Source organism: Haliotis rufescens, unplaced genomic scaffold, assembly GCF_023055435.1.
Source record: "Haliotis rufescens isolate VD_foot unplaced genomic scaffold, xgHalRufe1.0.p SCAF_53, whole genome shotgun sequence".
Lineage (NCBI taxonomy): Eukaryota > Metazoa > Mollusca > Gastropoda > Lepetellida > Haliotidae > Haliotis > Haliotis rufescens.
The window spans coordinates 764,988-777,786 of NW_025964257.1; the positions used below are offsets into that span (position 1 = coordinate 764,988).

A 12,799-nucleotide genomic window follows, 5' to 3' on the forward strand; every position below is an offset into this window, starting at 1 on the left:
TATAAATGTATTAGAAACTCTCAAGACATACATACATATGTCTTGTGTCAGCAGTCCAAATTGTAATACCAATCCACAGACACGTAATCGGTACTCACTTTAATAAATGGCGATAACATTTGTTGAAATATGTTCCGGCATAACATTTCTGCAATGTGTTGAAAACATTGCAATAACATGTAATGAAACAGTATTCGCTATGTTACAGCATGATGTTCTTGAATAACATTTAAAAAACATTTCAAAAACATTTCCTGAAATAGTTTCTGGCATAACATTTCTGCAACGTGTTAAAACATTGTAATACCAGTGAAATAGTTACACCTATGCATGATGTTCTTGACAAACATTTAAAAACATTTCAATAACATTTTGAATAATAATAAAACATGTACACATCATGCGGATGTTTTTACATATGTGCACACAATGTATACACCTGGAACTTAATTAAGCGCCACCGAACTAAATATGACACAGAATTATGAATATCGAAAATAAAGAAACAATGATTATTTATTAGACAATATGGCCCTTTCCCCACACCATCACACTGACAATGCCACGATCAACGGAATTGGGTGTTCAAGAAATTGGTGTTTGTATCAATTCTTATACTTCTTCAATTTCATGCATTATTTGTATTTATCAATTTTAAGTTTCCTTTTAACTTATTTTAAACAGTTCACACATTATGACTTTTGTTGTGCAAGGTGCAATCTCAATCAGCAATAATCAGTTAAGTAAGTGATGTTTGAGAACAAGTAAAGTATCATCTGTCATTGTACACACTGAATAGAGTTATCACCCCTTCTGAATATTTATTTTGACACACAAGTTATTTTGTGAACTAATTTCATTGATATCGTCATATGTTTCGATGAAAATCATAGCAGAAAAAGTGTCTTTTGTCAACTGGACTCATGGCAAAACGATAGTGCGTTGTACAGCAAACACCACTATGAAACGTGAAATAAACATGATCGACGGTCTCGAGTTCGCCAAGCCACGCATTGACTGAGCAAATTTGCAAAAGTACACTGACGTGTTTCCTGTCATGCAGTTCTTTTACGATACAAAACTTCTGTCATTGAAACTACTGTCACATTGTACCTATATGACGACGAGGTTATGATAAAACAATCTATTTCTGAAATACATATCTCGACATGCACCTTTCGATTCATTTCCGGGATCCTGACAGCAAAATGCTAATTCCAGTGTATTACAGGCATATTTTAGTTGGACCTCAGGATTAAATGTGAAATATCTTCTGTATTAGATACAGAGGATACCATTTTTTGTTTGTTTGAAATGTCCATCAGTGAAATGCACAACATGCTGTCTGTTCCTTAACAACTGATGCGACGTACACTGCATGGAGCTATGCTCTCCAAGCCTCGTTTTCGATCCAAGATGGCGAAAGTGTGAAAAAGGTCAATATTTCTTGGTTGTCCAAATCATCGTTTACTTCTACTACATGCATGGTTGGAGGCAAGATCAAAGTCGCCGCCCAGCTTAACTAAGACAACAGACAGTGTCGTTTGTTTCGATTTGAACCACCACCCCACCCTGTCGGTAGGAGTTGTATAATCGGTGCCCAAATAACTGTGTCCAGTCTACAAACGGGTTTGAAGCGGTGTCTGTGTCGAATGATTTTGTGATAGTAGTGAAAAGATTCGTTGTATACCGTATATTGTTTGTTACTAACTATCCTCTTATTTGCCAAAAAGAACAGAACAAAACCCCATGACCGATGCATTGGTACCTTGATATGCAACAAGGAAGAAAACGGATATTACCAACAGTAAGTCAGCTAACTGGAAGATCCACTGACTACTGCATTCCTTATAGAGGCTAAACGGTCCTCTGTGTGTGTACTAGACGTAACATTCGAAGATAAATAAAGTCAATTTTAAGGCTGTACGGGCTATGGAACCGAGAGATAATATGTCCAAAATGCATATGTTGTGAAAAAGAGGATGTCTATGCTAGAACGTTTGATCACGAGGGCGAAATATTGAAGTAGATACAGGAGAGTTGGGACACTGCCTGTGCAACACCAACCATGCGGTTTGAAATCAGTCACTGACATGATAGATGAGGTTGATAATAACACCAACAATTTTTGCTTTCATATAAAGCATTATGAGAACTGGGGAGGCATTTTTTTTGTAATCTAGGCTTGCATACATTTACATACATTTACACACGCACGCATACATACATAAATACACACCGATAATTTACATACATACATCAACGTAATGGTACATACATCCATACATACCATGCACACATACAGCCATGTTATCACACGTACATAAGTGTCTCTTTTCTGCGCCAAGTCTGGTCTCAAGATGTCGATTCTTACTTGATATCAATAATTCATTTATGGATACCAAAGAAAGAATTTATATCACAAATTTGATTTTATTATATCCTGAAATGTTTACTGATATCGCAAATCAAATTGTAGATATCAATAACTGAATTTATTATACCAGATAATTAGGAGATAAACATACTGTGTTTTCAATGTAGAGCTAGGTTACCTGTAGATTTAACCCCGCTAAATTGAATTTGGAACCGAACGCGCAGCGTGAGGTTTCAAATGTTAAATTTAGCGGGGTTAAATCTACAGGTAACCTAGCTCTACATTGAAAACACAGTATGTCTATCTCCATTCTACCATGACTAAATAAAACGCGAACTCTTTGGTGTTAGCAAACATACTGAGTGAAGCGGCAAGGGATGAATCCAGTGTTTTGAGTAGGTTATCCATCTGAATTACGGAATCACCGAACAAAATATGGCGCTGTATATACTCAAGCAGTTTGTTGACACCTTAATACTTCACTCGAACATATGACAGCCATTGAATGCATATAAGCACGGCAACTTGGTAAGCTAACATGAGGTGGACATCCCTAAAGAAAACAAGGCAAGCTTTGCAAGGTTTTCGCTCTACATCGTATGTCACCATTATGACGTCATATCGCTCATTGTGACGCAAAAGATATGACGTCACAGTCGTATACAGAAAAGCGCCAAAATTCCAAGCTTTCTGTTATCTCCAAAACGTAAATACATTCCCTTTGTAGATTTCTAACATGTTTTCTGCAGGAAATGTATTGCCACAAATCCTTTGAACACTGTAGTTACCGCATCTGTGCATTTTGTAACCTGTAATTGTAGATATAATTATTTAAATATGCCTACCGACAATGACTGAAAATAGTACTATTCTATGAATATTAGCTTCCGCGGTGATGCGGTCGTCAAACCAGCTGTGACAATCAGAGGGGGTTTATGGTGATTTAATAGCCTCTGATTGACCAATCAGAATCGAGTAAATTCCAAATTCATGGTAGAATGTACTTTATCATCTAAAAAATCAAATATGGTATAGTATCTATAGCCTTCGTGTCCGTGACCTTATGCCCATTTTGCAAAAGTTCGTGCAGATAGCTACAGTACCGTAACATTTACATATATAGATATTCAGAGGATGTCTCTGCATATATTTAGGGGCAAGCTTCGTCCCTTTATTTAATCAGTTTTCCTCCTGGCTCTGAATATGAAATATATGCTTTACATATGTATCTTGTTATCATTGAATTTTATTGTGATTTGAATACTATTATTTACTATTGTACTTACTTACTTGTTTTACATGAGACGTTTTATATTTATCAGAAATTACATTTATTGCTTGTAAGCTCAACACAACTGACAAATACTCTCAAACATATGGTAAGTAAACTATTAATGTACATTGCAAAAATATATGTTGTAAATGCCAAAATGATGTATCAAAGATCAAGTAGAAGATGTATTGACAGTAGCGCTGGGAATTTATTCAACAAGCCCGTGAAAACATCCACTGCTTTATCTCCATGTTCACCTCTCCTGGCGACCATTATGCAAAGGCCATCTTATACACGTCTACAGGTCTCTTCCTGCGGTACGGTAATTAGTAGAACCATCTACCTCAAGTGTATCCTCCATGATAAAACCTACTCTCATTAATCAAATGCTGCCTTTTCCCAGCGTCATGGCTTTGGAGCTGAGACAAAGAGAGACCCAACTATCATAAAGTAATTAGGGTCCAATAAAAATCAAAGCTCCGCCAAACCTCATTAACATGATCATTGAAAGTCGTACTGCAGACGTTTAATGTCAAATTACAAAAAAAGCATTTGAATAACAATAACATTTAACAGGATCATGTATTCTCTTAACACCATCTCAAAACATCATGTAGAAGCCGAAACAGTACTCATACTATCCAACAATATCACATCTAAAAATGTGACATCAGCAAGTTCATATAACAGTGTGTTTTGACACTTTTCGCCAGGATATCAAACATTTCTCTACTTCAGGTCCTTGAAAGGCATATTTAAGTGATACACATAAGAAAGAGAATATATGGATGTCAACTTCTTTATTATAAGGAACACAGCGTTTCCGAGTAAATGCTTACTCCTTCATCGGGTGAATGAATGCCATGAGTCAGAGAACAAAAGGTGGAAATTAACAAAGGGTATAAACTAACAAGGGAAGCCAACAGATGGTAGAAGCTAACAAAGGAAGCCAACAGATGATTGGCGCTGATAGGTGATTAGCAAAAGACAATGGAAGCCAACACTTGTGACCCGAATTGCAGGAAAATGTTCTTCTGTCATGCTCTTCATTTTGTTGCCTCGCAGATCATATTGGTATGTTCGGTGGTGGAGGAGGGTGTTGAACAGAACAGAAGCAATTTGCTGAAATACAATAAAGGTTATGTTACATATAGCATCTCTGTCTGACATTGCTGAGTATTATCAGAGCGCTTGAAGTAAGTTTCACAACTAAATACATGTGCTTCATGTACATTACGATTGTAGCGAATGTCGTATATTGGCAAAAATCAGAACAAGACCTTTCGTCGCAGTTTCTTTTAACGCCTCAGAAATCGTTACAGTTTACCTTGCATTTGCAATTAAATGTCATCCCGTTCGGCTGAGATAACCACATGCCGTCTGCAATACCACCTCATATCAAGTGATGCCCCGAGCTAGCTCATAAGATCTTCCGATTTGATGTCCTGGACAACCTTGACCGACTACCACATCTACTCCATCACCCCCATGAGCGCCAACTACATCTACTCCATCAAAACGTTGAGCAGAAACTACATCCACTCCACCAGCACCTGGACAACAACTACATTCACACAGACTGCACATTCTGCACAGACATCATATTAATTTTCTCTAGTAACTGGTCCAGAGAATTGATGTAATTAGTCAAGTTATATGAAGAGTTCCTATGAACAAACTTTGGTGATTGACGATGCCTCGAGATAACTCATTAGATCATTTCTAGTTTGCGGCCAGACTTGAAGATGATATGTTTAATGTGGCATTGACATACAGATAATTCTTCAGGTGATTTTCAGGCTTTGAAGATGGCCTGGAACCATGATACTATATAAATACCGATGTCTCAGAATAACTCCAATACTCTGGTCTTGATAAACAGTTGGAAACAATAAGGGAATGAATATAGTGAATCTCACCCGAGTGTCTTTTGATATCAAATATATCAACACGAGTTGATAACAACGGAAAAACTCCGAGGCTTGGCGAGGTTTTTTTCCACTTTCATCAAAGAGTGTTGATATATTTGATATGAAAAAACACGCGTACGAGGGTGGGATTTTATTTATCATCAAACATCATTCTTCCAACTTTTTCAGTTTGTAGATAGGAATTAATAAGCAGTGTAAAACGTATTGCTAACAGTTTTAGTAGCAGAGCCATTAGTATTTTCATTTGATGTCGCTTGATCTCACCCAAGCGATATCTGCGTTTGGAGCCAGTTTAGGATGATAGATAATGTTATGTTCAGACAAGTCCTTGGTCGTTTTATGTTTGGTGCCCTTGTGAATTACCAAAAGGCAAAGGTAGATATGAAACTTATTTTAGAAACAAATCAACCAATAACAAACGTTATATAGATGTCATTTAGCTAACAATATCAGAGTGCCCTTACAAAGGACACAGAGACTGTTTTGTCCATTCAGGATAATTGAAAACAACTGAATAACTGTCCATTTACCTTTATTAATTGACAGGTGGGCTGATGTCCTGTCCTCCCCCACTCTGTAGGCATATTCCCCTGTGTCAGGAGGATGGACATCTGTGAGAGTAAGCTGACGGTCCCTTCCATTGATAGAGATCTGTGTTTTCTCGGAATGAGTCAGTGTGACGTCGTCTCTGGTCCACTCACCCGCCTCCCCAGTGTCATCACGTAGCCTCAGTCTGAAGGTGGCCGAGTCTCCAAACATCACTTCCTGGTTCTGCAGAACAAGCTCGATACCTGGTGCCGTATTATTGAAACAATAAAGGTGTTTGTTTATCCTTGTTTTCTTAAATTGTGGATACAATGTTGTTGTTGTTTGTTGTTGGTTTGTCGTATTACGCCACACTCATCACTATTCAAGCTATATGACGTCAGTCTGTAAATAATCGAGTCCAGCCAATACAGTGATTTCCATCATGAGCATCGATCCACACAATTGGGATCGATGACATGCATCAACCAAGTCAGAGAGCTGGACCACCCGATCCCGTTTCTTGCCTCTTACGACAAGCATGGTCGCCTTTTACGGCAAGCATGGGTTGCTGAAGATCTATTCTACCCCGGATCTTCATGGGTCTGTTGATACAATGAAAAAAGCTGGTGTTCTAAAGAGGGAATGATTTTGGTTTTACCCTGCTTTCAAAAGCATTTCAGCTACATTGTGTGTGTCAGCTTGACATGCTTAAGAAATATACAGGCTCATCAGTTTTAATCCAAAAAGGATATCTGGTTCTGTAGCTGTAGCTGAAAAAATATCTAGTCCCCATACAAAATCCCAGATTATAAAAGGTCGGCCCGTAAGTGTCGCCATGGTTGTCATCATATGGTCGTCATTCTTACCATCTGTTTTTGAAGGGGTAAACACACCAAGATCATCGCACACAAGTTATCAGAGTATCGCTCCTACAATATTGATACACGCACTGGTGATACAACGTTTTTAACACAGGCTTCAGTCATTAAACCATAACCAGTACTGACACTAAATGCATGTATAGTGTATCTCCAGCACAGCACCAAGATACCTATGTAACCTCATTCAAGTGTACCAGCCTACCAGATCACCTTCGATCACAATCCCACCTTTTGTGTAGTGTCCCAAGATGGAGATTAAAGGGACATGGCTTCAGATCATTCTCCTGTCAAGCACCTATGCTGTGGAATACACTCCGAGAAACCCTAAAAACTGCAGAGACCCTATCTGTATTTAAGACTAGACAAAAACATTTCTCTTTGACAAGTATTACCCTTGTACTATGTAAGCGCCATGAGCACACGAGCTGGTATGGAGTTTGGCGCCATACAAATGGACTCGTTATAATTATTATTATGACCTAGAATTGACCTTCTACCAACTGTTAACTGACCTGGAGAAGAGATTGAACAAGTGTATTGAACTACAAGAGGACAATGTTGAAACAATTACAGCTCATGATCAAATGACAGTTCTATGTAATAGACTCTAACTCTGTTTGATACCCCCTCGAATGTGTTTAATGACAAATATGAAAATCTGATGAAAAAATATCTGCAGTGTATTTAAAGTATTTACAGAGTCTAGCGGTGACTGGCGAACAATTGGAATTCAAATCTCGCGGCCCTGACATTCGAAGTACAAAACATCTGTAGTGTAATCAAAGTATTTACAGGATCTAGCGGTTACTGGCTAACAATTGGAATTCAAATCTCGCGGCCCTGACATTCGAAGTACAAAACATCTGTAGTGTAATCAAAGTATTTACAGGATCTAGCGGTTACTGGCGAACAATTGGAATTCAAATCTCGCGGCCCTGACATTCGAAGTACAAAACATCTGTAGTGTAATCAAAGTATTTACAGGATCTAGCGGTTACTGGCAAACAATTGGAATTCAAATCTCGCGGCCCAGCCATTCGAAGTACAAAACATCTGTAATGTAATCAAAGTATTTACAGGATCTAGCGGTTGCTGGCTAACAATTGGAATTCAAATCTCGCGGCCCTGACATTTGAAGTACAAAACATCTGTAATGTAATCCAAGTATTTACAGGGTGTTACGGTTACTGGCGAACAATTGGAATTCACATCTCATGGCTCTGACATTGAAGTACAAAACATCTGCAGTGTAATCAAAGTATTTACAGGGTCTAGTGGTTACTGGCGAACAATTGGAATTCATGTTGCCCACCTATTTTCTATTACTGGATCCTTTTTCACGTCACAATACAGTTTAGTATTATATAATGAATTGAATATTAAACACGTACGTGTTATCGTGGTGTATAAGTCGCCCTGTCACTCATTGTCAAAAGGAAAACATTTAAAATATTGCCAAAAATCGAACAAAATATAATTTACATGTGGTGCTGACACTCTCTGTCCCTGGGGTTGCTGACAACATCCCACAATGTGTTATGCTACTGCCATGGTGTCTATGATTGGAACAAACATCGCTATTATCCCTTCGGATTAGTTTCAGGAAAACCTTACGGTTACTTAGCAAACGGCCTGTTCTGTCCGCCATCTTTATATCTTAGCATGTTGCAATAAAACACTGTTTTGGTTATTGCCTAATTGGCGCAGATAACAGTAGGATCGCAATGAAAATTAACAAATGTTATGCACAAATCCCCAAGGTTAGAGGGCAGTATTATATTGCTCATATTGTGTTTCCTATTAATGTGAGGCTTTACAAAACTCAAAGGTCATTAAAATTTATCCACAATGCTCTGTGGCTCACCTGTATTATGGAGAAATAATCATTGCAGAACTGGGCTAGGATTTCTGGACTCGATCGCAGCGCCACCAGTGGCTATTACAAGTTATGTCCCTTCTATGACCGTCCTATTGACCAAATCTGATTCCACCTCTCATATAACTTGCATTTGCTTTAAACAAAATGGCGGCACCCAGCCGAAACGATTATTGTAATAAAACGGGTCTTGCCTCGCGAAGTGCATCAAATCACATGAACACCTTGATTAAAAACTTCAAAAGATTTGGAAATTGTTGACGGTACACATCCTTTGCAAATCCTGCAGTCGTCCAAAATGTGCACGTTGAAATCCATGTTGTTTACTAACTGCCAGTTAGTTAATGTCAATTTCGTTATGCGATTTCAATTGGACTGTGCCAGTCCAGCTAAAATATAACTCCATAATTCCAGTCTAGTTCAGCAAGGGCGGAAACTGGACTTCTAGAGTAAGTTAGGTCCCTTGCCTCGTGAAGATGATATGAGCATAAATCTTAAGCCTGACTTGCACTACTTTCTTTTATTTTGCATTGGCTCGGGTTTTTTTTAATTGTGTTGGCGCTTTCAGAAATATTACGAGCCAATTGACCGAGAAAAAACTCACCATGTGAGTGAGCCATTACTTCGATTCTAGCATTACTTCATGACGACATACATACCTTTACCTAAAACTTGGCATGGCGTTTGATGAACGGTCAATGGGAAACTCACTTCTTCATCTCTGTCGTCATAACCATAATAGCCCCTACGACTCGTGGCATAAAAGTAACAGTCGTCAGCATATGCTCCAAGTTGATACATATCTTCGATGTCATCTCCCTCTTCTTCATCTGTCATGTCACCAAACAAATATTCGTCAGCACTCTCTTCATCAACATCTTTTTTTTCTGCATCCTCCACAGTACTGCCTGGTCCGTCAGTGGTTCCAGGCGGGTTGTCCTCATCATTGCTTTTGCTCCTACAAATTGCTGATGAGGGTATGGGGATATTTATAACTCATGCAATTATAGGTAAGTGTTGAAAAACATCATAGATCGGGGTTGTCTGGCGCCCTGCAACTTGTCAGTGGCACAGAGACAATTAACAATTACTTTGGCAGCTACTGATAGTTGTGACGAGTAACCGCGACGTAGGCCAAGCTCAGACACCTCAAGTTCGGAGTTGAGAGGTGGTTACTTTGAATAAGTATTATTCAAAAGGGGTAACTAATATGACATACAAATGTAAAATAAGTAACAGAATCTGTTTTTTAATAAAGTGTGTTGAGAAAACAATTATTTCAGCGTTTTTTTCTGCACTGTAAGTATAACCTGTGAAACAAACAATTGAATAATTACTTCTTTGATAGGCATTTAGACGTTGGAGTTCTAAGTAAGGATAAGAATTTATGGATGAACAACTTCTTTATTACAATTAGAACCTATGGGGGTATGCAACAGGTATGAGGTATGTACCAATGGAGGTATGCAACAGGTTGCGATTAAATTATAACATTTTTGCAGGGTTATGTGATAACTTCATTTTTTTAAAACAAAATGTATGTGTTTACAAGCGTATGTTGAAGTAGTTAAGAATATGTGTATTTTGATTTGGACCTCTGTAATAATTCCTACTGTAGGATAGCGGAACGATGTACCTATGTGTAATGACAGTGTCAAAAAACGTTATAGAGCATTCTTAGTCATTGTATAATGGCGATTAACTTCCTGTGGTTAAAATTTGAGGTCGTCTCGCATTAGAATCGAAACCTTCGTATTTTAAATTGAAACCTCGTGCAAACGTGTTCGGTGCCAAATTATAAATATTGATTCTAGGGTGACTACAAAGTCAAAGCACAGTAAGTTTAGTTTTGTGAGGTCGTGGCGTGGGTATACAATATACGTTCTACAACCAGTACCTATAGTCAGTACTTACGAACAACCCTCCTCCGACGTCTGATTAACAGAGCCACGACGACAGCACATACAGCAATTGCTATGACATTTTTTCTATCCATGGTTCCGTTGGTCCACTGCAGGAATCAACTTCTGCAAATAATACAAAGAATTTGTCTGCATGTCATTAAACAGTTAAGCATTTACACAAATTCGACCTCCACACTGTACGCTCTCACTGACAAGCCCTTCTATTACGCAATGACACTTACCCGACAGAACGTTCCCGCGTATTGAATGTTGCATGGGAATGCACCGGTGTATGGTGTGCAAGGGGTTATTAAAAATTGCACCTTGGTGTACCTACCCGGGAGTAGCTGCAGCTAGTTCCTTTGTGGGTGGGGACCCACCTTTACATTTTGAATGAATGCATGTGTTGAGGCTGTATTGAGGCTGTATTGAGGCTGTATTGAGGCTGTATTGAGGATCTATTGAGCTTCATCCAGCAGAATTAGAAGGGCACAACGACACGGCTGGCACATTAAACTAAACAACTTTACAACGCATCCTTAAAATAAAAATCATTGCTCACTCATTACATAAAAGGTTTACACACACTCCTTCTTGGCTTTCCATTGATAAAAATACTCTGTCACTGCAAACACCTTAACCAACTGTTCTGTACAGGTCCAGATGGCTGCAGTGGTGGTTGATTACAGAGGGGTTTTTAAAGTGAACGGTTCCTGCCTAACGGAACATTTCTTTGGCTTCGTATGCTGCAGGTTTTGTGAAGGTACGAGGCTAAAGATAACAGTCTACTGAGGCCTCGGACGTTAACCCTGGTCAAACAAAATGGAACGCGCGTCATCGGGGACCAAATGTAAAAATTATTCAGTTAAATCCTAGGATGCGCTCCTTTTGCAAAAAATAATATTTACTTCGCTCTTTATGCAGAGATAATGCTTGCGATTGAACAAAAATCTGGGGCCATGCCTTCTGAAACAGACAGACAGTTTCTTCTGTCATTTAGGCAACAAGGCCCATAGTACAATGCAGACTGGATATTGACCTAAACAGCTCTTCATGAGAGGAAGGCATTTAAACTTTCCAACTGTTGACATTTCAGAATTGCATCATCCAAACTTTATGACGACATGTGTCACTTGTGCGGTCGTAACAGAATGCATGGCTTATTAAGTAGGGCTTTGGTTGGAGTGTTTCCTTCATAATTTTGACTACTTGTCATCGTGCACGGATGGTGTGGATCACTCCTCTTGTTTTTTTCAATCACTGTTGTTTCTGTTCAGGTCAGATATGGTTAGAGTTTCACTGACTACGGCACTAAACAACACTCACTCACTTAATCACCTTTTTATTAGGACTGTTCTCATCTAGCGACACCTTTTTTTTTCATGAGATTTAGTTAAATAAGGGGATTAGAGTGTTCTTTCGGAAAGGAGATAAATTGGACGGCCTGAATCTTGAACTGGTCTGGGGGCGTTCGGGTAGCCTGGTGGTTAAAGTGTTTGCTCGTTACGCCGAAGACCACTCACTCACTCACTCACTCACTCACTTGAACTGGTGTGAGTCTTGGTTTCTTTACATAAGTTCATAACTGAAACAGTTGAACAGTTTAGATACGAAACACAAGTCCTATATTCCCCACTGACCAATATCAGAGACGTCAGAAATCTTTGTTCAGCACATTAAACATGCAAAATAATCATTATTACCACGTGTTTGTAAATTACACCCACATATAAGATGTTCCCTCTTATCAAGACACTTACGGCATGTGAAGCATGACATATGTGCACGTAATTATTTTGGAATTTTACCAACACTCATCAAGGGCCCAGTTGTGTAGTTCCGCGGCCCTTAAAAAAGATGATAAACAGGACTATGCAATACGAGCTCTACCCACAACAAGGAAGTAAAATGGTAATATTAGATCGTCTCACAGCGGGGTTGATCAATAGAGTCGTGCGGGTTACTTGGTGAACTCTACACGCTGGTTGTAGTCATGTGTACACAACCGGTGTATTGTACGCTAGGCCAC

General features: G+C 38.8%; 1 protein-coding gene across 1 annotated transcript; it reads right to left on the minus strand.

Annotated features, from left to right (window-relative positions):
* Positions 1–4,463: 4,463 nt before the first annotated feature.
* On the minus strand, positions 4,464–9,858 carry LOC125374203 (obscurin-like). The gene is made up of 3 exons (XM_048385106.1): positions 9,526–9,858; positions 6,112–6,372; positions 4,464–4,772 (listed from the first exon to the last, which is right to left on the minus strand). Exons 1-3 carry the CDS (start codon positions 9,701–9,703, stop codon positions 4,717–4,719), a joined length of 495 nt encoding a protein of 164 aa, XP_048241063.1. The 5' UTR covers positions 9,704–9,858; the 3' UTR covers positions 4,464–4,716.
* Between the last annotated feature and the right edge of the window lie 2,941 nt (positions 9,859–12,799).

Coding starts and splice junctions, on each gene's coding strand:
- LOC125374203 (XM_048385106.1), bottom strand. CDS start 9,703: ATGACAGATGAAGAAGAGGGAGATGACATCGAAGATATGTATCAACTT. Junction 6,373..9,525: donor ATGCCAAGTTTTAGGTAAAG/GTATGTATGTCG, acceptor ATACGGCACCAG/GTATCGAGCTTGTTCTGCAG. Junction 4,773..6,111: donor CCACCTGTCAATTAATAAAG/GTAAATGGACAG, acceptor ATTGTATTTCAG/CAAATTGCTTCTGTTCTGTT.